Source organism: Bombyx mandarina, chromosome 18 (genome assembly GCF_030267445.1).
Source record: "Bombyx mandarina strain Sakado chromosome 18, ASM3026744v2".
NCBI classification, from domain to species: domain Eukaryota; kingdom Metazoa; phylum Arthropoda; class Insecta; order Lepidoptera; family Bombycidae; genus Bombyx; species Bombyx mandarina.
The window spans coordinates 5,672,121-5,698,087 of record NC_143224.1 but is presented as its reverse complement, the minus strand read 5'-3'; the positions used below and the strand labels follow the sequence as shown (position 1 = coordinate 5,698,087).

At 36.3% G+C, this 25,967-nt stretch overlaps 1 protein-coding gene across 1 annotated transcript; it reads right to left on the bottom strand.

Moving 5' to 3' along the window:
* Positions 1-78: 78 nt before the first annotated feature.
* Positions 79-25,967, bottom strand: LOC114246371 (cilia- and flagella-associated protein 61-like). Its single transcript, XM_089734950.1, has 28 exons — positions 25,822-25,967; positions 25,137-25,271; positions 24,784-24,941; positions 24,038-24,185; positions 23,357-23,492; positions 22,652-22,812; positions 21,326-21,398; positions 20,340-20,635; positions 19,941-20,005; positions 19,739-19,856; positions 19,366-19,477; positions 18,818-18,888; positions 13,855-14,031; positions 13,342-13,567; positions 12,941-13,050; positions 12,010-12,138; positions 10,854-11,048; positions 9,987-10,115; positions 9,124-9,293; positions 8,588-8,751; positions 7,178-7,376; positions 6,907-7,076; positions 6,517-6,656; positions 5,297-5,444; positions 3,777-3,947; positions 2,189-2,299; positions 1,161-1,229; positions 79-337 (listed from the first exon to the last, which is right to left on the bottom strand). Exons 1-28 carry the CDS (start codon positions 25,965-25,967, stop codon positions 116-118), a joined length of 4,149 nt encoding a protein of 1,382 aa, XP_089591076.1. The 3' UTR covers positions 79-115.

The following is a 25,967-nucleotide window of genomic DNA, read 5'->3' as shown; positions in this document are numbered from 1 at the left end:
TCATCACATGTTTTATTTTGTCAAACAGTTCAAAGTATTCTTTCAAGTCATTACGCTCATAAAAATAACAACATAATTGAAAATTAAATCAATATTTTAATTTCGTTAGAAAGTTCTAGAATACAGCAGAAAGCAGCTTCTTCATCGATCTTTTCTTTTTCTTGAAAGCCGGGTTCCTGCCTATATCGTGCCTATAGTCTACCACCTCAGAGGTTTGTATGTACATAGGTAGTAATACTTCATTCTCCGAAAGCCATTCTATGACGTAATCGGTGATCACTTCAATGTGATGGGATTTTGTGAACTCTGCGCGGATCTCGTTAATTGCTTTTCGTTCCTAGACAAAGTAAGAATTAATAATATAAAAATCTTATTTTAACATCTTTTACTGCCTTTTCTAACACAAGTTTCTCAATGATTTCTGATAGAAGACGCGGTATTCCCAAATGCCTTGAGGCGTCCTCGGTTATAATACACTCGTTTAAAAATGATCAGGGAATCTCCTCTATAGACCGGCGCCCACTACAACTCTTCGAATAAGCTGATCAAAGACGAACCGCAAGAATAATCTAAATGCTTGAATGAGGACAACTCTTCTTTGTCTCCACCTCATCCCACTAGGTGAGGTCGGCACAGCGAATTTTTCTATTCCATTCTCTTCTATCAACGACTCGTGGTAAAATGAACCTCTTGTGTACTGGTGATAGGACCTCTTGTGAGTCCGGGCGGGTGGGTACCACCACCCTGTCTATTTCTGCCGTGAAGCAGTAATCCGTTTCGGTTTGAAGGGTGGGGCAGCCGTTTTAACTATACTTGAAACCTTAGAACTTATATCTCAAGGTGGGTGGCGCATTTGCGTGATGTCTATGGGCTTCAGCAACCACTTAACACCAGGTGGGCTCTGAGCTCGTCCAGCCATCTAAGCAATAAAAAAAAATAAAAAAAAAACAGCCGCCATCTCAACACTCACTTCCTTCTCTCTCTCATATCGTCATTCACACACTCCATCCTTGTCTTCTTTGGTCGATCTCTTCCCCCTCTACGTTGCACTACCATTTCCATACATCTCCTCTCTACGCATCACATGTCCATACCACGATAACCGGAATGCTGAATGAGGACATTTACAGTATTTATTTATTATACTCGAGATTATTTACCTGGTCATCATAAATTCTTTGTCCCATACCATACAGTGCTTCCATCACAGTTTCACCGCTACTTTGGCCCTAATTAAAAAAATTAATATTTTTTGAATAATAATTACAAATTCGATTTGATAACATGAAATGGCATGTAAAACTAGTTTTTTTTTGTTTAAATTTGTTTTTTTGTTTTTATGGCGTAGGTTGATGGAAGAGCTCACAGCCTACCTGGTGTTAATTTGTTACTGGAGCACATAGACATTTACAACGTAAATGCCGCCACCCACCTTGAGATATGAGTTCGAAGGTCTCAATGTAGTCAATATGTAGTTACAACGGCTGCCCCACCCTTCAAACCGAAAAGTATTACTGCTTCACGGCAGAAATAGGCAGTGTGGTGGTATCTACCCGTGCGGACTCACAAGACGTCCTGCCACCAGTTATTACGTAGATTAATAATTTATTAATAATAATAAAATAAAAAATATGTATTAATTTTGCGGGTTTGATTTTTACTACACGATGTTATTCCTGCACCATGGAAGTCAATCGTGAACATTTGTTAAGTAGGTACGTATTTCATTAGGAAAATTGGTACCCGCCGGCGTGATTCGAACACCGGTGCATGGCTAGATACGAATGCATCGGACGTCTTATCTTTTAGACCACGATGACTTCATCATTACAATTCATTCATTTCTATCAAGTTTCTATCACTAAAAGTAAGTCTAACTAATTTTTTTTTGTACAATTTTTGTACATACATATATTTTTTTATATTTATTCTAAGAATATAAAGTATTAAAGACATGACCTAAAGGTCTTAGTTACCAGGTCATAATACCTTAAAAAAACTGACATTTAAAACTTGCGTGCGATGTTTAACAATAATTAATGTATATTCGAAAAATCACTCATAATTATACAGCTCGGACAGTACATTTAAGACTTCGACCACACGTCTTAAGATGGTGATAAGTCATGATGTCCATAGGCACTAGTAAAGCGAATAATAAATAAACTTAATCAACAACGCGAAGTACCTTCGGCAAGAGTTCTTTGACCATAGCGAATAACTCGTCAGTCTGTTGATGATACAAAAAGTACGCCCACGGCGAACTGAAGTATTCGTAGAAATTGTCAATCTTCTTCGTCTGAACGAAAATCACATTGTCATGGTTACATCGTTAAATTACACAATGGACACTAATTATTATCATCGCGTTGTACGTTCGAACCGTATCTCGCAATAACAGAAATATTTTTTAGTATTACGCTATCGTCTTATAGCATCTTAATTATTTTCCTTATATTTTTATTCTCCTACATCATACCGAAGACCTAGTAATTACCACTAATTTGTTAATCGAACAACCAACCTATAAAAAAAAAAGGGTACGTGTACTTATGTACGCGCGTAAGAAGTTATACTTTATTTTTATTTAATTTATTTCTAATTTTTCATTTAAATTTTAATCAATTTGAAAATAAATCGATTAAGCAACATCCTCAAACACGCATATTGGACATCCCTTTTCTTGACATCGTATAAATTCGGTAATTCTCAGTACGGTTCGGAAAGTTCACCTGCGGCTATATTCATAGCCAAGTTACGTCGGTCGTATTGTAATGACCGATTTAGTGGGCAACTTCATTTCTGTTAATTTTGTGTCACGGTGCGCGCGCATCGTGAAATTTCACTCTCATCAATTTTTCATAACGCGCCTAAAGAAGTAACTTCAAAAATATATTTACTAACAATCACGCCACGTTAACTGGTCCCGTACTAATTTCGTAAAGAACTTGTGTTACAGGTACCAGATAACGGAAATAAATGTAAGATTTTTTATTATACACATACATATATATAATATACATCCATAACCCTGGAAAATACATTTTATATTTATCATACAAAAATCTTCCCTTGGGGGGATTCGAACCCGCGACCCCCTTATGTAGTGGCCACTTACCACTACACCAGACGGCCGACCTATAGATCATTCGTGTGTGAGCTTTTGTTGTAACCCGACAGGGGTACTCGTCTGATGCATTCCACGATCACGATCACCATATCACGGGCAGCGGCATTCAATATGAGAGGTCTATGGGCAGCGGCCACTCTAGAAGCTATTCTGGTTACACAGGGCTGATAAGCGAGCTCACGTGGGTTCAGCGTGAGAGACTGCTAACATCTGAACTAGCAACAGTAGTGCTTCGTTGAATACGCCAGCGGATCGGAATAGCGACTCATCGAGAAGATCTGGTGAAAAACGCAATGGGTTGTGTCTGTGGATTGAGTTCCACGTGAACCCTTCGCCGCATTCGACGAATTCGACAAGACCAATAACCGGTCGTTGCAATGCCCAGGTGCTACGTTTCTGGGTGTATTCTTGACCTCACCCGGAACCCAAAGGCTGGACCGAATAATGCAGAGTAGTACTTTAGTGGGTCACTTAGACAACAACCAAAAGATAAAAATCTTCAGTGGCTCTAGTCCGAAAAGGCGCAGTCCCAGGGACTGAGTATTACCGTATTAAAAAAAAACATGTTTTTTTATTAGCAAAGGTTTCAAATAAACAAGTCCTACCTCTATATGATATTAATTATTAAAAAGTTTAGCTTACTTACAGTGAACCTCACATGAACATTATTCAAAACAACAGCAGATAAACCAAATATGTTTTTGAATTTTTCTATCGAATACGGTTTGCTGCTTAGACACGTTATACCGTCCACAATCATATTATTATTTAGATGCAACTTAAAATAGCCACTTTTGAAAGTCTCCATTACGAAACCCTGGAAATAATGACGAAATATAAGAGAAGTTGATTCAAAACAAATACCATACATTTTACTTAAACTTTTACTCACATAAGTGGGCAGAATTTTTATAGGGGGAGTATTCTAAGTTGGCACCGGTAGCTACCACTATCCTGCCTATTTATGTCGCAAAGCGGTCACGCGTACAAGTTTGAAGGGTATAATATTTATTATTTATTTAATTAGCTGTACCGACAAATTGATAATTAAGATCAGTGAACCAACAAGATACTGGATAAATATAAATTATATATATTATAGCTTATTATATTAACAAACGACAGTATAATAATTGACAACATCAACAAATAACAACAAAAAACTTAAAAAATAACACGATATATGTAGGATGTACATACAACTAAAATTTATTATTTATTTTTCGGGCAGGGAGCCGATCCTCCTACGAGGTATCCGCGCCTAGAGGGCACGCGGGGTATGCGCGACTTGGCCTTTTGATGTTGGGAGCTGACCGCGGGCCCAAGGATATTCAATTAAGACTACTGCCTTATGTCTGAAGATCAGTGGCGGTAGATGAGTTGTGGTGATTCACATTGGGAGATTCAGTAACCATTTAACACAACGTGAACCGTGAGTTTTACTCATCGATAATAAAGCCACAGCTACAATACAATGTAACGATGCTGTTTATTTTACCACTGAAGTAGGGATGATCGATATTCATCGACGTTGAATAAACATCGATGTTTAGCTGGATAACGAAAAACGATGCCTAGAAAACGATGGAAACGATCGAAACGATCGAAACGATGGAAACGATCGCATTATCGGAACGTCCATATATCAATTAATTTATTAGGACCATCTAACGGTGGATGTACTTTCTAGCTAGTGAGTCCCTAGATAGTACAACTATTTTAAACTAGAGAATTAACGTAATCGAAGTAAGCCGTACTACGTAAATGTGTTTGGAAGAAAATGTAAATTGTGAAGTGTGATGTCGGAGTCAAGTCCAATAATTAAACGCCCATTTATAATCCGTAAAACGTAGTTTTAATTAATAAACACGTATAATAAATAAAATAAACAGTTTTATTTCCTACCAAAAGCATCGATGTTTTTAGATATCGATCTTTTGCTATCGATGTTTATCGTATATCGATACTTTTAAATCGATGTTAACATCGATGCTTTTCTAATATCGATCATCGCTACACTGAAGCTTGAGAGTGAATCGATAATCTAACGCCTTGACCGCGACTAGACGTATTTCCACTTCCGTACAGACCTTTCTATCTACTTTTATTGCCATTATAACCGCGGCTTAAGTCTACGTGACCGTCACATGAAGCGTTTAAACTAACATTGAATTGCATCGTTTGAACGTAATGATGAGGTATTTTTTTCCCAGGCGCCCGAACCTCCAAGTACTGCAGACCACCGGGCAGAAGGCAATATGTCACTAACGGTTTCTTGAATACCGGCAGTTGCATTTCTGATATTTCTTCGTAACTGGAATTATATATAATTTTTTTTATTGCTTAGATGGGTGGGCGAGCTCACAGCCCACCTGGTGTTAAGTGGATATTGGAGCCCATAGACATCTACAACGTAAATGCGCCACCCACCTTGAGATATATGTAGTTCTAAAGTAAAGTCACAACGGCTACTCCACCCTTCAAACCGAAACGCATTGCTGCTTCACTGTAAAAATAGGTGGGGCGGTGGTACCTACCCGTGCGGACTCATAAGAGATCTTACCACCAGTAAGTTATAATAAACAAATTAACATTACAGTAGGATATAGATAAAATTCTCTAATATTATCAATGTCAGTCCTTGTTTTAGTCAATTTTCACACTTTTTTTTTTAACTACTAAACGTCAAACTCCCTAAAAAATGTCCCCTGACATAGGTACGTTTTGTTCTAATTTCCTAATAGATTCTGACAGAATATTGTTCTTTATAACGTTGACTATAATATCAGGTCATTATTGACCCGAGACGAACTTTTATACAGTGTGCTTGTTCAAAATAGCGCTATTTGTTTAGCTGCCTACAATTTTTTTCCCATTCCCCCTTAAAATTAGTCTTAAAGAGCTTCGCAATCAAAGATTAGTGATCACAAAAAATGTCTTGTGACAAATTTGATTTTATAACACGCTGTAATAAGGTTTCCCTTTGCATCTATAATTGTGTAATGCAACGACTGAAAGCAAAATAATGTAGGGTTTGTAGAGAGATCATGTTAATTAGAAATAGACAAAGTCCTTAATTTTTTGCGTACAATTAGTTTTTTGCGCAAATACAGATCAATTTGTAGCATATTTACATTGGAAGTCATATTTTAGAGTTTTATAAAAATTAGAATTGAGACGTGATTTTTCCCCGACAAAAATAACCTAGGACATATTATATAATATAAGTACTAATACTAATACTTCCACTGATAATCCATCAACTTCTGCTTTAGAAAAAAATACGTCTATTCGTTATTTCTCTGTTACGTGAAAGGAGCCACCTAGCATTTTATTGCTCCTCATTTATTGTTCAAACCCATTTATTCACTTAAATCCGTACTAACGTTAGAGATTTGTGTGACGAAACCGATTGTCTTGCTGCAGTTTCAATTACAGAGTCCCGTTTTAAAAGAATATCTGATTTTGGAGTAGAACTGGAATTGGTGAATAGAGGGTCTAACTCGTCTTGAATTTGAAATCCCAGCTGCAAATTATTTGCATCAGTACGATTTGTGATAACATTTGAAAAGATAATTAATAAAAAAGGATGGAACACATGGACAAGTGTAATTTTCATTAATATCTGAATGTCGAGTTCAAAAACTTACAGGCTCTTAATAGTAAATAATTATCATTAGAGTTTTGTAAATTATTCCCGCGCTTTGTGTTGCCAAGGCAATAAAAGATAAGAAAAAATATAGAAGATCATAAAAATAACAAGCTTTACACAATACCTTTTCTCCTATCTCATAAGAGTCATAATACTTCTGTTTGTAAGATTCAGCATAGTATTTCCTGCAATATGCCGTAGCCGGTCCGGCGGCATAGATATTGGGATCTTTCGTTCTAAATTTATTGTCTATTAAAATACCGTTATCGTAAACGATTCCACTTTTATTAATAGCTGGAAGACGAATTTTAATTACGAAGAAAAACAAAACTAATTTCAGTTTAAGTTTTAGTAAATCAGACAAAAAAATAAATGATAAAATCTCAGTTCTTTACCTATGTACGCTTGAGTATTAATTCCTCTCTTTCCATAATAGAAGAAAGCAGCACAATCTAATCTCACCCGTTTATATTGTGATATGAAATCCACACGAGTGACCAGTTCATCATAATCAATTTCCCAATTATCAAAATAATACCCACTGTAAACGTCAATACCTAGATTTTCTAACACCTCTTGTACGGTTCGATCGACCTGACATTTAAAATATTAATTATTTTATTTATTGAGATTAAAATTGTCGTAAGACTATCATTAAGCAGTTGATCTGATTTTGATAAATCTAGGATTAGGAACATTTAATATTTTGGCCAGCCGCATGCATACAATTGCAAAAAGAATGCAAACAGATAGGTTGTGCTATCTGCTAAATATGACTTCATCACGACCAAATCCTATCAATATTCGTTTTTTTTATTTTTTATTGCTTATATGGGTAGACGAGCTCACAGCCCACCTAGTGTTAAGTGGTTACTGGAGCCCATGGACATCTACAACGTAAATGAGCCACCGACCTTGAGATATAAGTTCTAAGATCTCAGTATAGTTACAACGACTGCTCTACCCTTCAAACCGAAACGCATTACTGCTTCACGGCAGAAATAGGCAGGGCGGTGGTACCTACCCGCGCGGACTCACAAGAGGTCCTACCACCAGTATTTATTACGCATTCAGTTAATTCAAAGGTTATATTACAGTCGATAATTTTTCAATTTTAAATATACTCGTAACAATAGTTTTTCGAATGATTATAATCAAAACGCATTGGATTTTTTTTTTGTCGAACAAATATCGAATCGATGATTTAAGTAATTAACTAAATTCCCATAAACGTATGTCAAATGCTTATTTAAGGTATCTTGCTTTACTTATACAAAAATAAATTATAGTTTAAAAAAACTAACAAAATACGCTTTTATAGAAAATTCATATAAAAAATAGAAAATAAATTTTAATAAATTCAAATTAAAAAAGTGTAGCGTGAGGTGCTTTTCATGATATTATCAAAATAACCCTTCTACTCATATCTGTTCATAAAATATTTATAACTACTGATACCAAGCACCCCACGCTTTCTTTTACAATAAAATATTTTTTTCTTACACTATTTTTAATTCAATATCATTAAAAAATAATTATATTTTTTAGTTGGATTTTCTATAAAAGCGTATTTTATTAGTTTTTTTAAACTATTATTTATTTTTCATTTTTTAGTAAATTTTTTTTTTCCATTTTTTTAAATATTGAATTGTCATCGGTCCTTAACAAGTATATTAAATTTCGAGTTAATCCGACGTTTTGAAGGGGGTCAAAATCATGTTCAAAGACTCCGTTACATAATAACATACATACGTCTGAAGCTAATAAAAGCGTATCAAAAAGAACAATGATCTCAATAGCCTTACATAAACGTTACAAAAAATAGGGACCCTTGTTTTCGTATTATTTTCAGGCGGAAACGGTTCTACAAACACTATATTCTCAGCTGGTACTTTTGAATCCAATAACGCAGTCAAACAACAATACGCCTGGATTTTCGCACCGTACACTATTATTTTTGATGAAAAATCTATAAGAATTGAATACACCAAATTAATATTTTTTTATTTACATTCTATATAATACCTTTAATAATAATTTAAGGTATTTATGAATGAGTAGACTACTTAATTGTTATAAATGCGTGAAACCCCTTCTTAGGAGTGGGATTTAATTAGTCTCTTTTTCAGGATTCAGATTCAGATCTTTATACCGAATTTCATAAAAATCACTTCAGAGATTTAGACTTAAATACGTTACAAACACAGAGAGATACCTTTGTATAAATAGTATATATACGCGATAAATACACACCACATACAAGCCAAAACGCAGAAAAAGCTGAATTTAAAACATATTAAATAACTTAAACTAAATAAAACTATATTTCTTGTTGGCTAACCTGACTTATAGTTCCAAGTCGAGTCCTGTACGTATTTCAAAGCCCTTTTAGCTTCAACGGAATTATTGATAATGAACACGTTCTCAGGTGTGACATTTGGATCTATTTGATTTTCGAGAGCATCATGACTTAGTTTGTCCATTCTTATGTATGTCGGTGTCTTGCCGAGACTAAAATTGAGTATAGAATAATACTTTCTTCCAGTCATCTTTTATAGTGTATGTACTATATTTTTATATACTTTATAACACATCAACAATGCATAACGAGATATATGCGACCTTCGGTATATGATGGTAGGTCGTCTTGTGTGTGAGTCCGCACGGGTAGATACCACCACGGCCACCATCCTGCCTATTTCTGCCATGAAGCAATAATGCGTTTCAGTTTGAAAGGGCAGCCATTAAACCTGCTGTTAAAACTGAGAGCTTAGAACTCATGTCTTGAGGTGGGTGGTGACATTTACTTTGTAGATGTCTGTGGGCTCCGGTAGCCACTTAACCAGGTGGGTCGTGAGCCCTCACACCGGTCTAACCAATAAAAAAAATTGTACTTATTACCATCGAAGGTAGGCCAGCCTGCGATCTATCTGATTGTAAGTGAAATACTGATACAGTCTTTGAAATGTGCCTGCCAATATTTCACTTGACTGTATCACTAAAATATTTTGTGTCTATAATTATATTATGATATAACGTATTATTCAATATTTCGTTAAAAATTTATATGTTCACAAACTTCTGCAAAACCATGTTCGTAAAGTAAAGTTCAAACTACAAATAGCTACAAAAGAAAACAATCCTCATTTTAAATAAGGAAAAATATCTTTACGCTTATATAAACGCATTTGAAGTTGAACTTACGCAATATTACGTTCTTTTTCTAATAAAGGCTCCAAGTAATTTGGGTGTTGAAATTGTTTTCCGAACATCAGAAATAGATTATCGTAATAAATTCTATCACCATTTGACAATACAATGTATTTTGTATTCCTAGAAATGATTAAAAGTTAAAAAAGTATAAAAGAAAATCATGGATATTTTACCATTTCGGGATTGTTTATAATTTTGTAAACATTAAACTTTGTTGAAATACTAGTCTTCGCTCGACAATATAAACATATAGTCCAAAGTGAATGTTTGGGGATCATGTACTGCTAGACGTGCCCCGCGAACTTTCCTGTGTTTAATTTGTAATTAAGAGAAAATACAGAAGAGAAAAACACACGTTGCATGTTCCAAAGATAAAGAGTTGCTTGTGTTACTCTCTAGTTTATAAACAGCCAATCAATTTTGAAGTCGTCGTGGCCTAAAGGATAAGGCGTCCGGTGCATTCGTGTTGAGCGATGCACTGGTGTTCGAAGGGTGGGGCAGCCATTGTATCTATACTTGAGACCTTAGAACTTATATCTTAAGGTGGGTAGCGCGTTTACGTTGTACATGTCTATGGGCTCCAGTAACCACTTAACACCAGGTGGGCTGTGAGCTCGTCCACCCATCCAAACCATAAAAAAAAGATCCGTTGGTACGTAAAATTACGAACTAACAAACATATCGTTGCATTTTTTAGCAGATACACCTGGTGTTGTCCGGTTCATGATAAAAGGTATCTTCCGTGTTTTTTCCTGCCTATGAACTATATTCGTGCGTGATTATTACGGCATTTATGTTCGTACTTTTTGAAACGATCCAAACTACGAGAGTATCACGAATAAAGTATATTAAATGTACTTTTCAATATCCACCAAAGTTCCATGAACCACATTCACATAATAAGTATAAGGTATGCTTTTCAAATGTTTATCCGTCGTATTGTTTTGTGTCGGGAACACCATTTCGGCGATGGGCTTCGATTGTTTCGTGTATGGCAGACCGTTCGGTGAGACCAAAGTGACGTTAGTGAATAAGAGATATGACGAGGAATCACTGCAAACAATTATTCTCAGTAAGATTTTCCAAGGGGAGGGTTTTTTTTGGTCAGGAGGAAATCGCTGGACTCCCACCCTCGGAGTCGAAAACCGACTAAAACCTCATGTCGCCCAACAACCCACGTCCTAGCTTCGCATGAGACAGAACTCATAAAAAGGCAAAGGGGGAAAGTGAAGCGTTTAGTGCGGAGCACATCTCTCCCATCACCCTCCCCCTCGGGACGCCGGACCAGCGGTCGTCGGCGCCACGACCACCAGCCCTCTAGGTCAAAGGGGAGGGATAGACTAGTTCTTTGCGTGGGCAGCATAATTATTTTGTGTGTAATCTGCCTTAGTCTGCTACATGAAATTAGCACAATGCGTGTGTTCTTTCATTTGGCTTACACTACTAACACTCCAACTCAGATTTTAATTTGTATTTCGCCTCTAAGATGTTTCGGGGGGTTGATGTTTTCTGAATCGAATGGGTAATTCTAAATTAACCTAAATTCCTGAAAAGTCTATGGTGTTAAAGACGAAATTTGGGTGGATTTGTGGTATAGGTATGAGGTTACTATAGTCTTTGAACTGAAGCTAATTGGCTAATTAGTCTCAAACGAAAACACGAACTTCTTAGGTTATACTGAGGTAATCTTTCGTAAACGTATAAGCAGTGATTATGAGCGTTCTATTCTATAATATTATAACGCTAACCTCATTTATTACGTTGGACTGCGGCACGTTGTGATGTCTATGAAATCCGATATCTTTTTAATACTAGGTGAGGCGTGAGATCTTTGGCCCGTCTGATACAATAGTCAAAAATTACAAGAAGATATAATGAAATCACAATAACTAATTTTCTTACTTTCGCTTCGGCACTATTTAGAGTTTTTTAGCCTTAATTTATCTTTACTTAAAATTTATATATTTACATCATTTTGTACATTTTATATGCAGTATAAAATACTTTACTTTACCTAAATAATAAAGAATTCAGAAAGGACATTGCAGTTTTTGAAGCACCCACGACTACTATACGTGTTGTTACGTACAACATTGGTACACTGGTCAGTTTTTTCGGCAAAAACCAGACGCTAAACGTGATTCTGAAAATACAAATTAAAACAGCTTCTTTGTTTTTTCTATAAAAAAAGAAACTCACGTTTGTCGTAATGTATTGGTATCAATATACAAAGGTTCACCGAAACACGTATGTACCACGTGCTCTCAATGGAAACATCCTCATAAAAGGCAATTCTCATACAATTTTTAATTTCTATTTGAATGGTGACTAAGTTCTAGTAGACACTGGCTCTAGTGAAAATAATTGTTTTATCCATTTAGCGTAATAAATAAATTGCGTTTTTTTTTCAAAATTACATTTATGTGCATTTAAAAATAACTTTAAAAAAAGTTCTATTAAAAAAAATGTTTCCTCTTTGATCTATAATTTAAATGAGACTGTTTTAAATCACTCGCGTTTGTCACTGCATATGGTAGTTTGAGTTCTACGAATAATAAAACTATTAGTTTTTTTACGAATAATAAAAACTAACAGTGAATAAAAGTACGAACTACTAATTACTGAAAACTACTAGTTTTATTATTCGTACTTTGAGTTATTTCTCTTAAATTACTGTTATCGTTTTATGGTAAAATATTAAATCCGCCAAATATTTACATTTTGCATAAAAAAATAACGAGTGCCTATAAATATCCTAAAACCTTAAAACATTAAGATGATCTGGTTATGAGGTGGTAAGGTGAAAATAGATCAAGGTATTCTATAGGATGTACCGAATTTACAGTTTACGCAACAAAAAATAAAAACAAATCATTTTCTATCGATACTGAAGAGACGCATCTCTACAATACTTTTTTTTAGTTAAAGTAAATATAGCCAGTTACGTTTTATTCGTTAAATCACATTTGAAATCTGGTATAACATAGTCTACGGCTGACTCTAAAGGCATCAATGGAATCATCACTGACGCTAATGAATTGGCTTTCTTCATCACCTGCAAAATTATAATACAATATTCTAAATTATAATTTAATACTTACTTATAATATTACATTTCATTTGGTTGTGTATATAAATCTATTGAAATTTTCCAATATTATCTTTCAGCTTATGCAAATAAAATTTAAAAGTATTGTTCCGAAATCAATTTTTTTTTCAAATTTCCTAAGAGATTTTAAAATCGAATACTCGAAATTATCAGTTTCTTTGAAAAACACTACATAAGCTTTATTATAATTGGATTTTTTTGGAAAATTAGCACTAAAATTAATGCCAGTTGACTCACCCATTTATTTCTGTAACCCGTCAACCAAATCAAGGCACTGGCTCCAGACAATCGCATGATATCTCTTGCGAAAAATCGGAAATGTGGTTCGAAAACTGAATAAGATAATACCATTTTCAAAGTAGTAAAACCGCATTGCATTCCTTTTTCCTTGCAGTGATATTTATGTGTATGATACGAGCTAATGTTGAATTTACCTCTGAAATAATCTATATTTTCTGGCGGCCTAAAAATTATAATATGGTTAGAAGCACCTCGTGGCTTAAGAAATCAAGCTGTATTTTCCAACCAATAAAAAGTTCCTTAATCGTCTTACTGGTTTACGAACTAAAAGTCGGTTTCTTAATCGTTTTCTAAGTAAAATCACGAACCGACAAACATACTGTTGTATTTATCATGGAAAATATATATTGTCAGAATCAACTATGGTAGACGAATTCATTTTGTAACGTAGATATAACAACAAAAAATAAATATAAATTCTAATTCAAAATCTTATATTTAGTCACTAACTCTAAAATAGCCACTCCTACAACAGTCAAGCCACTCATCATAACATATGAAATATGATTTCTTGTACAGGAAATACTCTTTTCAATTGTCCTTATAGTTTCCTTGTAATCCAAATTCTGGCACATTCTACATATCTCTGGGATATCGATTAATTCAGCTTGACGAACTCGTAATTTTCTGTAAGCATTCAATGTATGCTGTCAAGCCGATTGTTCCTTGCTGGATGTCTTGTTGTTCTCTTCAATGAAACGATTTGGATTTTTTTTTTCGTATTTACAGGTTTATTAAAAGATTAAAACTGTAGAATAAATAATAATGAAGTGCAATATTGTAGTAGATAATGTAATCGTTAAAGATGTATATGTGTTCCCGATCGCTCGATGAAGTGAAGCTCGGGGGTGGGCGAGAATAAAAACTTGTTTAGAGGGGGATTTAGAGATCCTTAACACCGATAAACCTACAAAACTGTCGTGGCCCTCAAGAAATCTACTTTACATTCATACATAATGTTTTGCTTAAATTATCAACAGATATTTTGTATTTACCTACTGCTGTACAAAATGACTGCTCTGCTCTTTGTACCATCAACTTCCATTTTTTCATTTTCTAGTTACTTGGATCCTATTAGTATCGGTAAACGTTTGATATATACTAGCTGACAGATTATGTCATTGTGCTAACGCTAAGATTTAGGATTTACGAATTAATCAGAAATTAAAAATTTCTAGTAAACATTTTTATTTATTGTTCATTATACACAGAAAAACATTTATATTGAAGAGTATGAACTGCGAACTTCATTAATTAATGACTTTTCTGCCACCAAGCCAAAGAAAGACATATTTTAAAGATCAGTAAATTATAAGACAATAGATACATAACTATACATTACTAAAGATTTCCTCAACCTCACCTGCACGCGCGACTGCGACGACTAGTAGTCGTGGTGCTCCCTCCTAGACAACGGACGAGGCAATGGCGACCGAACAGTGGCGGGATAACCATATCCCCAGCTGGACAATCAGCTGGATGAGGCTGCAGCGGCCTAGGGGGCTAAATCCCCTCTAAAAAGTTCTGGGACGGAAAGGAATGGGAAGCTACCGTTACTATTTTTCCCAAGAAAACCACCATGAGAAAAGTCAAAAAGAAGTTTAGTATGTCGAGCGCTCCGACTGACTCTCGGCGCCAGGACGAGTCCGGGTCTCCTGGTGTGAAGTTGGTTACCGGCTATAAGCCAGTGCGTCATCAGGCTGCTTATAGAAATTGGGTTACTGTTGACTCAAATACTAGTACCACAGGGCGATTAGGCCATAAACAAATCCTTAATGTTGGCACCTGGAATATTCGCGGACTCTTGAGACCTGGGAAAATCGAAATAGTTTGCAGAGAGATGGAAAGTTGTGACCTGGATGTGATGGGCTTAAGTGAGACTCACCTCAGAGAGTCCGGTCATCTTGTCATGGCATCGGGTAAGCTGAGACTCAGTGCAGGTAATCCAGAAAACAGCTTCAGCGGCGTTGGGTTTCTAGTATCAAAGAGAATGCGTGGCAGGATGATCGGGTACAATGCAGTCAATGACAGAATCATTGCACTAAAACTATCTGCCCACCCTTATCCCATCAACATCGTACAAGTATATGCACCGACCTCGAATTCAAACCAGGATGAAATAGACTCTTTCTACAACAGCTTGGGGAAAGTCTACCAAGATATCCCAAAGAAGGAAGTCACAATTCTCATGGGAGATCTCAATGCCAAGATAGGCAATACGCTAATGGATGACCATGTTCGTGGCATAGTCGGGAAATTCGGGTTAGGGACTCGTAACGAGCGAGGGCAGTTACTCCTCGACTTCTGTGCGGAAAACAATGTTTCAATCATGAACACCCAGTTCCAGCATCATCCTCGAAGGTTGTATACATGGATCTCCCCTAACGGTCAACATAGAAATCAGATTGACTATGTCATGATAGGGAAACGATGGAAATCATCTGTCCTGAATGTTAAGACGAGACCAGGTGCAGATTGTGGCAGTGACCACCAACTACTTGTTGCAAAAGTTAAAATCCGTCTTAAGTCAATCAAACAGCAGAAACTTAGGAAGGTGGTGGACATATCGGGTCGAGCACAGGAGTTGTTTGCCAATGCCATTAAGGAGCGGTTGCGTGATTTTGCCGTAGATCCCTTCGACTCTGCAAATGTTACCTGGGAACAGTTGAAACAGGTAACCTTGCAGACAGCGAGCGAGGTCGTCGGAACACAAGCAATAGAACAACCTAAATCACCTTGGATGTCCGAAGAAACGTGGTCAGCTATCGTCAGAAGAAAAGCCCGAAAGGAGGATGGTCTTACGACTGACGCAGATAAGCATGAGTACAGACTGCTGCATCATGAAGTCCAAAGACTTTGCAGACGTGACAGAGATGCCTATATAAATGCTGTCTGCGATGACATTCAAAGGGATTCTGAACGCATGCATTCTAAGGACATGTTCCGCAGAGTGAAGCTGTTGGCCAAAGAGTACAAGCTGAAAACCTGGACTATTGAGGACGACCGTGGTAACCTCATAATTGACAGGCAGGCTGCGCTAGACAGATGGAGGAGATACAGCGAACAGCTATATTGTGAAAAGGGCTGCAATGATATCGAAGAAAGGGTGGACTATAACCAACATGAGCCAGATATCCTTCTTCAAGAAGTTGAGGCAGCAATCAATAGGCTGAAGCAAAAAGCATGCGGAAGGGACAGCGTAACCGCTCTAATGTTAAAGAGCCTAGGCTCGGATGGTACCAAGATTTTACACTCCATTTGCCAGAAAGTATGGCGTACTGGCCAGTGGCCTGAAGACTGGACGGAATCAATATTAATTCCTCTCCATAAAAAAGGCTCCACACGCAAATGTGAGAACTACAGGACTATCTCCATAATCTCGCATGCTAGTAAAATTCTCCTCCATATTATCAATAAAAGACTGGAGAGTTTTATCAGTAGGCAAATCGCAAAAGAGCAAGCAGGTTTTGTTAGGGGTCGAGGAACCAGAGAGCAGATCTTAAACATAAGGCAGTTGATCGAAAAGGCAAGGGAGTTCAACGTCCCGATGGCTCTCTGCTTCATTGACTACGCCAAGGCTTTTGACTGCATCAACTGGAAGAAAATGTTCGACGTGATGCAAGAGATGGGAATACCGGACCACCTCGTCTCCCTTGTTCAGACTCTATATATGGATGGAATTACGAGAGTCAGAATGAACAATGAGTTTTCCCATCCATTTAAGCCCGAACGTGGAGTCAGACAGGGGTGTATTCTCTCCCCACAACTCTTCAACCTCATCGGTGAACACATTATGAGGCTCGTTCTGGAGAACTGGGAGTGGGGTATCCGTGTAGGAGGCCACCGAATTAATAATCTTCGTTTCGCTGATGATACCACTATAATCGGTACCTCGGAGCGAGAGCTGCATGAGCTTCTGAGGAGAGTGGAAGTCGTTAGCAAAGATTACGGACTTCGCATCAACCGATCCAAAACGAAATTGATGTTTGTCGATAGAGCTGGCACAATGACACGCACTCACGAACTGCGTGACCTGGACGTGGTGCAGGAATTTGTGTACTTGGGGTCATTAATATCCAGTGACGGTGATTGTGACAGGGAGGTGGTCAGGAGGGCCCAGATGTCAAAATCAGCCGTGAAGCGATTGGAGAAGATTTGGAGAAATCGCAGCATAAGCAAAAAAACTAAGATAAAGCTCATGAGAACCCTTATCTTCTCCATATTCTTGTACGCTTCTGAGACGTGGACCCTCAAGGGCCGTACCCGATCGAGAATTGACGCATTTGAAATGTGGTGTTGGCGCAAAATGTTGGGCGTATCATGGACGGAGCGCCGAACAAATGTGTCAATTCTCGAGGAGCTAAACGTCAAGACCCGTCTATCTGCAATTTGTATGCAGCGTCTCCTCAAGTACTTCGGACACGTGGCCCGACAAAATCCTGAGAACTTGGAAAAATTAATAGTTGTAGGTCACGTAAAAGGAAAGAGAAGTCAAGGAAGATTGCCAACCAGGTGGACGGACATTATCAGGGAGGCCACAAACACCAGCGTCCCGGGCGCCATTAAGCAGGCCGAATGCAGGCAGCATTGGAGGAAGCTGGTGCAAAAACTGGACCAAGGTGGTCACGACCCTCAGTAATGAGGAAACGACAGAGAAGAAGAAGAAGTACAAAATGATGTTGTTTTATTTTATTGTCCTATAGACATACGAGCATACCGTTCATCTGATCGTGAGTAATTATTATCCATGATAATGGATATTATCAACGCCAGCGAGACAGCCAAGCCGTACGTAGCATACCACCGTAAAAGCTCCTTATTCGCGCTTCCTTCATTCAAATTTTCACCATTTGCAGATAAACAAAATTCACAAACACATTGATAAAAAGGGTTCCAATATATCGTCGCTGTCAAACCAAAATCTGCTATGTGCAAAAACTTTATTTTGAATTAAGGAATAAAAACATTTTCGTATAAAAATTTATATGAAAGTGAATTTTTAAAAACTATATCAAATAAAAGCTATAGATAAATATTAAAGCTATAGACACATAACTTTTTTTTTATACGGCAGATAGGGCTGTGAACTATACGAAAAGGTCAAAAGGTAAAAATCTCAAAAATTGCACATAGCAGATTTTGGTTTGACAACGACGATAAAATATAAGAATCTAACCGATTATCGACATAACAATCCAACCGATTATCCTTTGTAAAACCGAACGGCGACGTCTGGTGAAGCGCACCATTACCCGAAATGATGACAACGACCACTCTGCCAAGAGTGCATACGACTGAGAAGAATACCCCGCGAATAAACAGCTTTTACTGTACTAAAAATTAGAGTATATACTATTCATATTCAAACTATACCTAACAATATTGCTGAGTTAACTGATTACTAGCTACTTACCCCATTACTGAATTTCTGTGAGCAATGTAAAGAGCATTTGTACAACTCGCACTGTATTTGCTAGGAACAAACTGTAATTTTTTTAATAATCTTTTGTTAAGCAGAAAACAACACTGTCCTTAGTATTCATGACGATAATTTTTATTCTCAAAATTTATATTTCTTTAAAATAAAACAAACAATTAATGCTTATTATTTTAACTGTCTATTGTGATTTATATAGGATTGAAGTGATATACACTAGTGGTAGAACCTCTTGTGAGTCAGCGCGGGTAGGTACCACCACTCTGCCTATTTCTGCCGTGAAGCAGTAATGTGTTTCGGTTTGAAGGGCGGGGCAGCCGTTATAGCTATACTTGAGACATTAGAACTTATATCTCAAGGTAGGTGGCGCATTGACTTCGTAGATGTCTATGGACTCCAGTAACCACTTAACACCAGGTGGGCTTTGAACTCTTCCACCAATCTAAGCTATTAAAAGAAGAAAAAAGATGAGGCTATATGATTTCCCTGTGAGATTATATTCAATTGGAATCGAAATAACTTACAATAAAATGTTGTAGCAGCGGGAAACTCTTTTCTGCAGTCGGTACTCTTATTATGCAGTAATCATATTCTATCATAATTTCAAACGCTGCTTTGAGTAAATCAAATGCATGTCTGAGAAAATACATTACTGGGCTGATAGAAAATAAATAACTCAATACTTCAGCAGGAACTGACGAAAAGTGGTTTTGAAATAAACTTATTTAGTTAACTGGAATTAAAACTTGGATGATATAGCCAACGAAATTCAAAATTTCTTGTAAATGAAACAAGAATCGTGAGCGCAAATTTAACATCATGAAGGGATTGATTTTGACGGATTTCTTCATTTAAGTGTTTAAGTAAATTTAGTTCGGTATTTAAAAAAATATATACCTGTTGTCCAAATCTTCTCGCAATCCAAATAACTCTATCATCATAGCGTTTGGTGTACCCTCATACTCTATGTTCTCCGATATCTTTACTTTGTTAACGTTCAGCATTGAGTTCCTTCCTGCTCGTAAAAACAAAATAATTTAATATATGTGGGATAAGACGTTATTTTTAGGAAATATCATTTAACAAAATTAATATTTACTTCTATATTTTTGAGTGCACATTGACATCAATCTCGATTTCGTTCTGATTTCTGTTGATCTTGGTCTGAAATAAGATATCCGTGGTCAGAACATGCAGTATGTACCTCGACGACACAAATAATAAATACATTTTTGTTCAGAATTTTAGCTATTTTTATATTTTATATTAAAAAAAATAGTCTAAAATTCGCAATCTTTAGAATTTTGCTTTTATAAAACATGTACTTATAATATGATAATGATAATGTGTAACAAAAATCTAAGGCTATAAAACAGGTATTTTGTTTTTATACTTATAGTTTCCGTTACCGTTCATACTTATATTCAGCTAAAAATGAATTCACAAAAACATATATTGAAATTGTAAATACAATCTCAAACAATATTCGCATACTCACAGTAGTTCATAAGATAAAACCTCTGGTATATTTAAAAGAGTTTGATCGATATTAACAATGTCATAATCGAATGGATCTTCGTCCAGTAAATAATTTATATCGCAACGCTCAATTTCATGAGATGATTCGCGTAAATCAACCGCGCTGTGGCTTGTTTGATCTTCATAATACTCATTGTCATTGTCAAACAAAACATTTTGTCTCATAGAAATCTCACTAATGAAATCAACTTTACTTATTCGTCTGCATTTCGAATTGTTAATAACTGTGTTTTCCGGTGACTTCGTCTGAAAGGCCTTAACCCAAATAAAAATACTTTATAGCAGCATATATATATATATAGTATAAACCTAGCGGACTTCAACAAATTAGAAGTAAATATAAAAAATATTTTATAATGTAAGAGATACATTATTATTGCCAAACCAAAATCATGACATAAATGGTGCCACTCATTTTCAGACGATAATTCGAAATCTCAATTGTGTTAGTAAAACGGGTACGTAATCATACTCCGATAAACATGTTATTATGTAGGTGACTCACAATACGTGTAACTATCCAAACTATGTTCTATTTCTGTCTTGGTGGAGATCATACTCAAATAATGCACTCTACCGTTTCCAAAGAGATGTGCGTCAAACGATAAGTTCTCAATAAGAAGAGCCCATATTGTAAGCCCGCGTTATAGAGGCAGAAAACCCTCCAACTTATTCCAATAATAAAACATTGATGCGTTTCAGTTTAGAGGAATATTTTTTAATAATTTTAATGAAAATTAGACTTGATTAAGTCTCAGATTTTTATTTATAACACTTAAAGCTTGCCAAAAAATAAAAAAAGGCGTCAAAAAGAACATCGCTTTACAAACAATGGAAAAAAGTATTTTTCGTTTTTGCCTTTTTATTATAATTATATTTTAATAAATTGTTACATTTTCTGTAAGTTCTTTGAACATTGAATACATTAAAATATCATTTCCTTACTTGATCAGATTTCAATTCTTCCAGACTCGAAATGTCGTCGAAGGGACTCAATCTCCCAAGCATTATCGGTTCGCTGTATTTTAAAATAATATTGTATTATCAACTAAATACTATAAAACTAAAGTTTTTTTTTTGTCAGTAGGAAATCGCCGGATTTCCGCCCTCCACTGGGGATGGAACGCGGGGCATGTCAGAGTCGAACTGATGAAAACCTCCTGTCGCTCAACAACCAACTTCCAAGCCTCACATAAGACAGAGCTCATGAAAAGGCAAAGGGGGAAAGTGAAGCGTTTAGTGCGCAGCACATCTCTCCCATCATCCTCTCCCTCGGGACGCCGGATCGGCGGTCGTCGGCGCCACGACCACCAGCCCTCTCGGTCGGCAGGCTATCCGAAGCCCGCCTAGATGGCGCCGGTTAGAGTTAGTTATCCTACGGAATACCCCGCTGGGCCAGAACCAGCGTGGGTCGAGGATAGCCGGCCTTCCATCACCCGAATATAAAAATAAGTTACTTATTACTAAATTACAATAAGGTGTTTAGGTAACTGACTGTTATTATATTATTATGACTTTTACAGCTTTTAAATTTTTTGATTTTTGAAAATCTGCCTATTAACGAAAATCCCGTCAGAATCAATTATCTATTTAGGTGATTACGCAAACATACAGACTTAAAAATAACGTTCATTTTTGTTTTAATTAAGTAAAAATTAGCAAAATAAGCAGTTATTTCGATATCATCACACAAATAATGAAATTAATATTTTTATGCGGTTAGTTTATGAGATAATTACTGGTGGTTAATACTGGTGGTAGGACCTTTTGTTTACTGGTGGTAGGACCTTTTGTGAGTCCGCGCGGGTAGGTACCACCACCCCGCCTATTTCTGCCGTGAAGCAGTAATGCGTTTCGGTTTGAAGGGTGGGGCAGCCGTTGTAACTATACCTGAGACTTTAGAACTTATCTCAAGGTGGGTGGCGCATTTACGTCGTAGATGTCTATGGGCTCCAGTAACCACTTAACACCAGGTGGGCTGTGAGCTCGTCCACCCATCTAAGCAATATAAAAAAAAACTCATTTAATTTCACATCATCTGTAATGTCAGCGAATAGATTTTGTAGCTTATTAATTTCTATCTCGAAACACTCATAAATAATAGGCCAATCGTTACTACAACACAGTTGATATATTAACTTCACATTCCGAGATTCAGGTTGTGTCAAATGATATCGATAACATATTTGAATACCAGATAACCGTTGTTTCTGCTGAGCTACATACGAGTAAGAAAAATTATATAGGTAATATATCCAAACGTTTACTTACCCGAAAGTTTCAAGCAACACGTTGCTACGATTTTGTTCTTCTTTTTCAAGAGGCGTTGTTCTCATCAAACCATGATACGGACGTAATTCATACATATCTTGTAGGCTTTTATAATTTATTTCTGAGTTTAAGCACATGACTCCGACCACTTGATCTTGATACTACAATAATTACAGATTTTACCCTCTAAGTGTCTCCTCAGATCTTTTCAGTGGGTCGGGATTCCGAACCCGTGTTAGAATCAGCGAAGCACTGCTCTTGCTACGGCATCTGCCCTAACACCTGTTAACAGTCTCACAGTCTGAGCCTCATGAGCTTACCTACCACATCGGCTCAACATATTCTGTTTGCCCTTGAGGGTACTGGTAATTAGGATAAAATTAACTAACTTGACTAAAGATATTTTTATTGTTTCTAATATTACATTCTTCATCTCTATGATATAGTCTTAAATTAAAATGTAATCAAAATTACTATTTTTAATAAATATAAAATCATAAAAATAGCACTTATTTTCAGTGAAAAATTTTAAAGATCACACTATATAGTCTGTTAGTCGTCGTCTTTTACAGCACTTTTTTTTAAAGTTATTTTAAGAAATCAACTATAGTCGACTATAAGCTCTCGATCGATCAGATTTCAAATAACAATCACATGATATTTTTGTCGAAAACGTATACCTATCATAGTTAGCAAGCAACTTACATCAGCAACAATTATTTTTCTTTTACTCTCTGGACGTCCACCAACTATCTCACTAATGTAATATTCACCGTACAATTCCTTTAGTCTCGGACATTTGTTGTCTAAAATCTCAACGATGTCATCATTATCTTCTTCACTGTGAATACATGATCAATATTTGTTATTTTTTATTGCCTAGATGTGTGGACGAGCTCACAGCCCACCTGGTGTTCAATGGTTACTGGAACCCATAGACATCTACAACGTAAATGCACCACACACCTTGAGATATAAGTTCTAAAGTCTCAGTATAGTTACAACGGCTTCCCCGCCTTTCAAACCGAAACGCATTACTGCTTCACGGCAGAAATAGGCGGGGCGGTGGTACCTACCCGTGCGGACTCACAAGAGGTCCTACCACCAGTAATTACGCAAATTATAATTTTGCGGCTTTGATTTTTATACCACGATGCTATTCCTTCACCGTGGAAGTCAATCGTGAACAATTGTTAAGTACGTATTTTATTAGAAAAATTGGTACCCGCCTGCAGGATTCGAACACCGTTGCATCGCGATATACGAATGCACTGGTTGTCTTATCCTTTAGACCACGACGACTTCAATATACTTCAAAGTGATCATTTTATAATGTTACATACTTTTCTATTTGTAATTTAAGTTTAAGTTGAGTTTAATACTTACACGGCGCTTCGTAATTTAAATTTAACGCAAAATTCCTGTCTGCTCGCAACATATAAACAGTAACCCTGTTTGTCAATGTCTTCCTCCCTTTTAGAGTAGTGCTTATAGAAATTGCGCTTCTTAAAAGTTTGGTATGAACTAAAATAATCTAAAACGTTTTACGTACTTTCATTGGTAAGAAGAAAGCTTAATTAATTCTGCATTAAGTGTTTCCGATTCAAAAAACTTCAAGTAAGCCTGACTACTGTTGTTATCTCCTAAAGTATTAAATGAAATTGCGCGGTAACACCTCATAAATAGTGAAATATACACGTGTCCAATGTGTTTAGTGCGAGTTTTTTAACTTCTTTTTCAACTCCACTACGTTTGCCGCTAGGGGCGCTGTTCCAACTCCATACAATTTTGAGTTAACTTTTGTCACAATCGCAAGTGCACCTAAGTGTAAGGTGGTTCATGAGCCAGCATGTGCTGCTGGTACCATCAAGAATAATAAGATAGATAGATTTGATAGCCTTGGTATTTATTATACAGAAATATTATGTCTCGAGTTCGACGGCAACATTCACGCTGTGGGTTCTATGTTATATGTCTCTATATAACAACTTAGTATCTAAATAAATCTGCCTATTTAAAAGAATATTGTTATTATGTTGTCAGAATAATGTTTCGTGTTTTTCAATTGCTGTAACCATGCTGTAACCATCAGAAGCTATAGCAAAATTGCATTACGTTAGGGCTTGACATACCATCAGATACATTTGGTGAAACGACAAGAACAACCTGTGATAGGTAAGGGTCGTTGAGGAAGACGGATGCTAACGCTTCTTCTACAAAAGAATCCTTTACTTGGTCCTTGCAACAGAAGAAATGAATGAATAGCGTTTGACGAGATAGATAGTATTTTCTGAAATTACAACACAACAACTTATCAAGTTTATTTTTTACCATGCCAATTTGACGCAAATCGACCAATATTATTTGATGTTAACGTTGAAAGCTGTTAAATACTAAACTTACTAATTAAATTAAACTTATTTAATCACTGGATTTGATTGTAAGCGCCCAACAAAAATAATATTTAAATTAAGTAGGTACTTACTGAAACATATTCCTAATCCAAGCTTCCCACCCAGACGGATCAACTCCTGGTATATTGGGATGGTCACACAATGACATAAATCCGACAACTTCCTTCTTTTCATTTATCATACAAATGGATAAAGTGCTAAGCTCACTAAAATAAAACAAAATGTTGGGAATCTAAAAGACAGTTGTCGTCGCGGCCTAAAGGATAGGTCGCCCAGTTCATTCAAGCGATGTTCGAATACCTATACCGGTGTTCGAATACCAATTTCTAAAATTTTAGGCAGTTTCACCAATTTATTTGTATCTTATTCGGTCATCACAAAAACTACTAAACCGTTTTTTAGTGAAGATTTTTATGCTGAAACTTACCACGATTTGATTTAAAAACATAATGACGATATAACAACAAACTGCCACTTTCCAAGTTCAACTACTAATATTGATTTAATTTATTCTAAAATTAACGCGGTCAGAACGGCTGACTTAGATACTTAATGAAAACGTCTTTTTGTACCAATATATTCCAGAGTATTTGATATTCCTAGCGACATTGGATCAATTGATTTTCTTTGGGGCGACTTGTTTTCATGTCGTACCAATTCTACGATCTTTGTTTTGAGAATGGCTCCCTCAGAAACCCCTTAAATACGTTTATACAAGATGCAGGTCAACAATAAAACGTAGTAAGTTAAACTTACATTAAGCTGCCTATTTCCCGAATTCCAAACAAATCTTCAGTTTCATTACGATTCCAAAACAAGTCTATATCGTGTCTGTCGTGATCCACAGCTCTTCTAAACCTTCTTCCCCTGCCACCAACATCGAAATCGAAAAATATCGACAT

Coding starts and splice junctions, on each gene's coding strand:
- LOC114246371 (XM_089734950.1), bottom strand. CDS start 25,967: ATGTCGATATTTTTCGATTTCGATGTTGGTGGCAGGGGAAGAAGGTTT. Junction 12,139..12,940: donor TGTGATTTAACGAATAAAAC/GTAACTGGCTAT, acceptor TTGTATTTTCAG/AATCACGTTTAGCGTCTGGT. Junction 7,377..8,587: donor CTATTTTTTGTAACGTTTAT/GTAAGGCTATTG, acceptor TTTAAATGTCAG/GTCGATCGAACCGTACAAGA.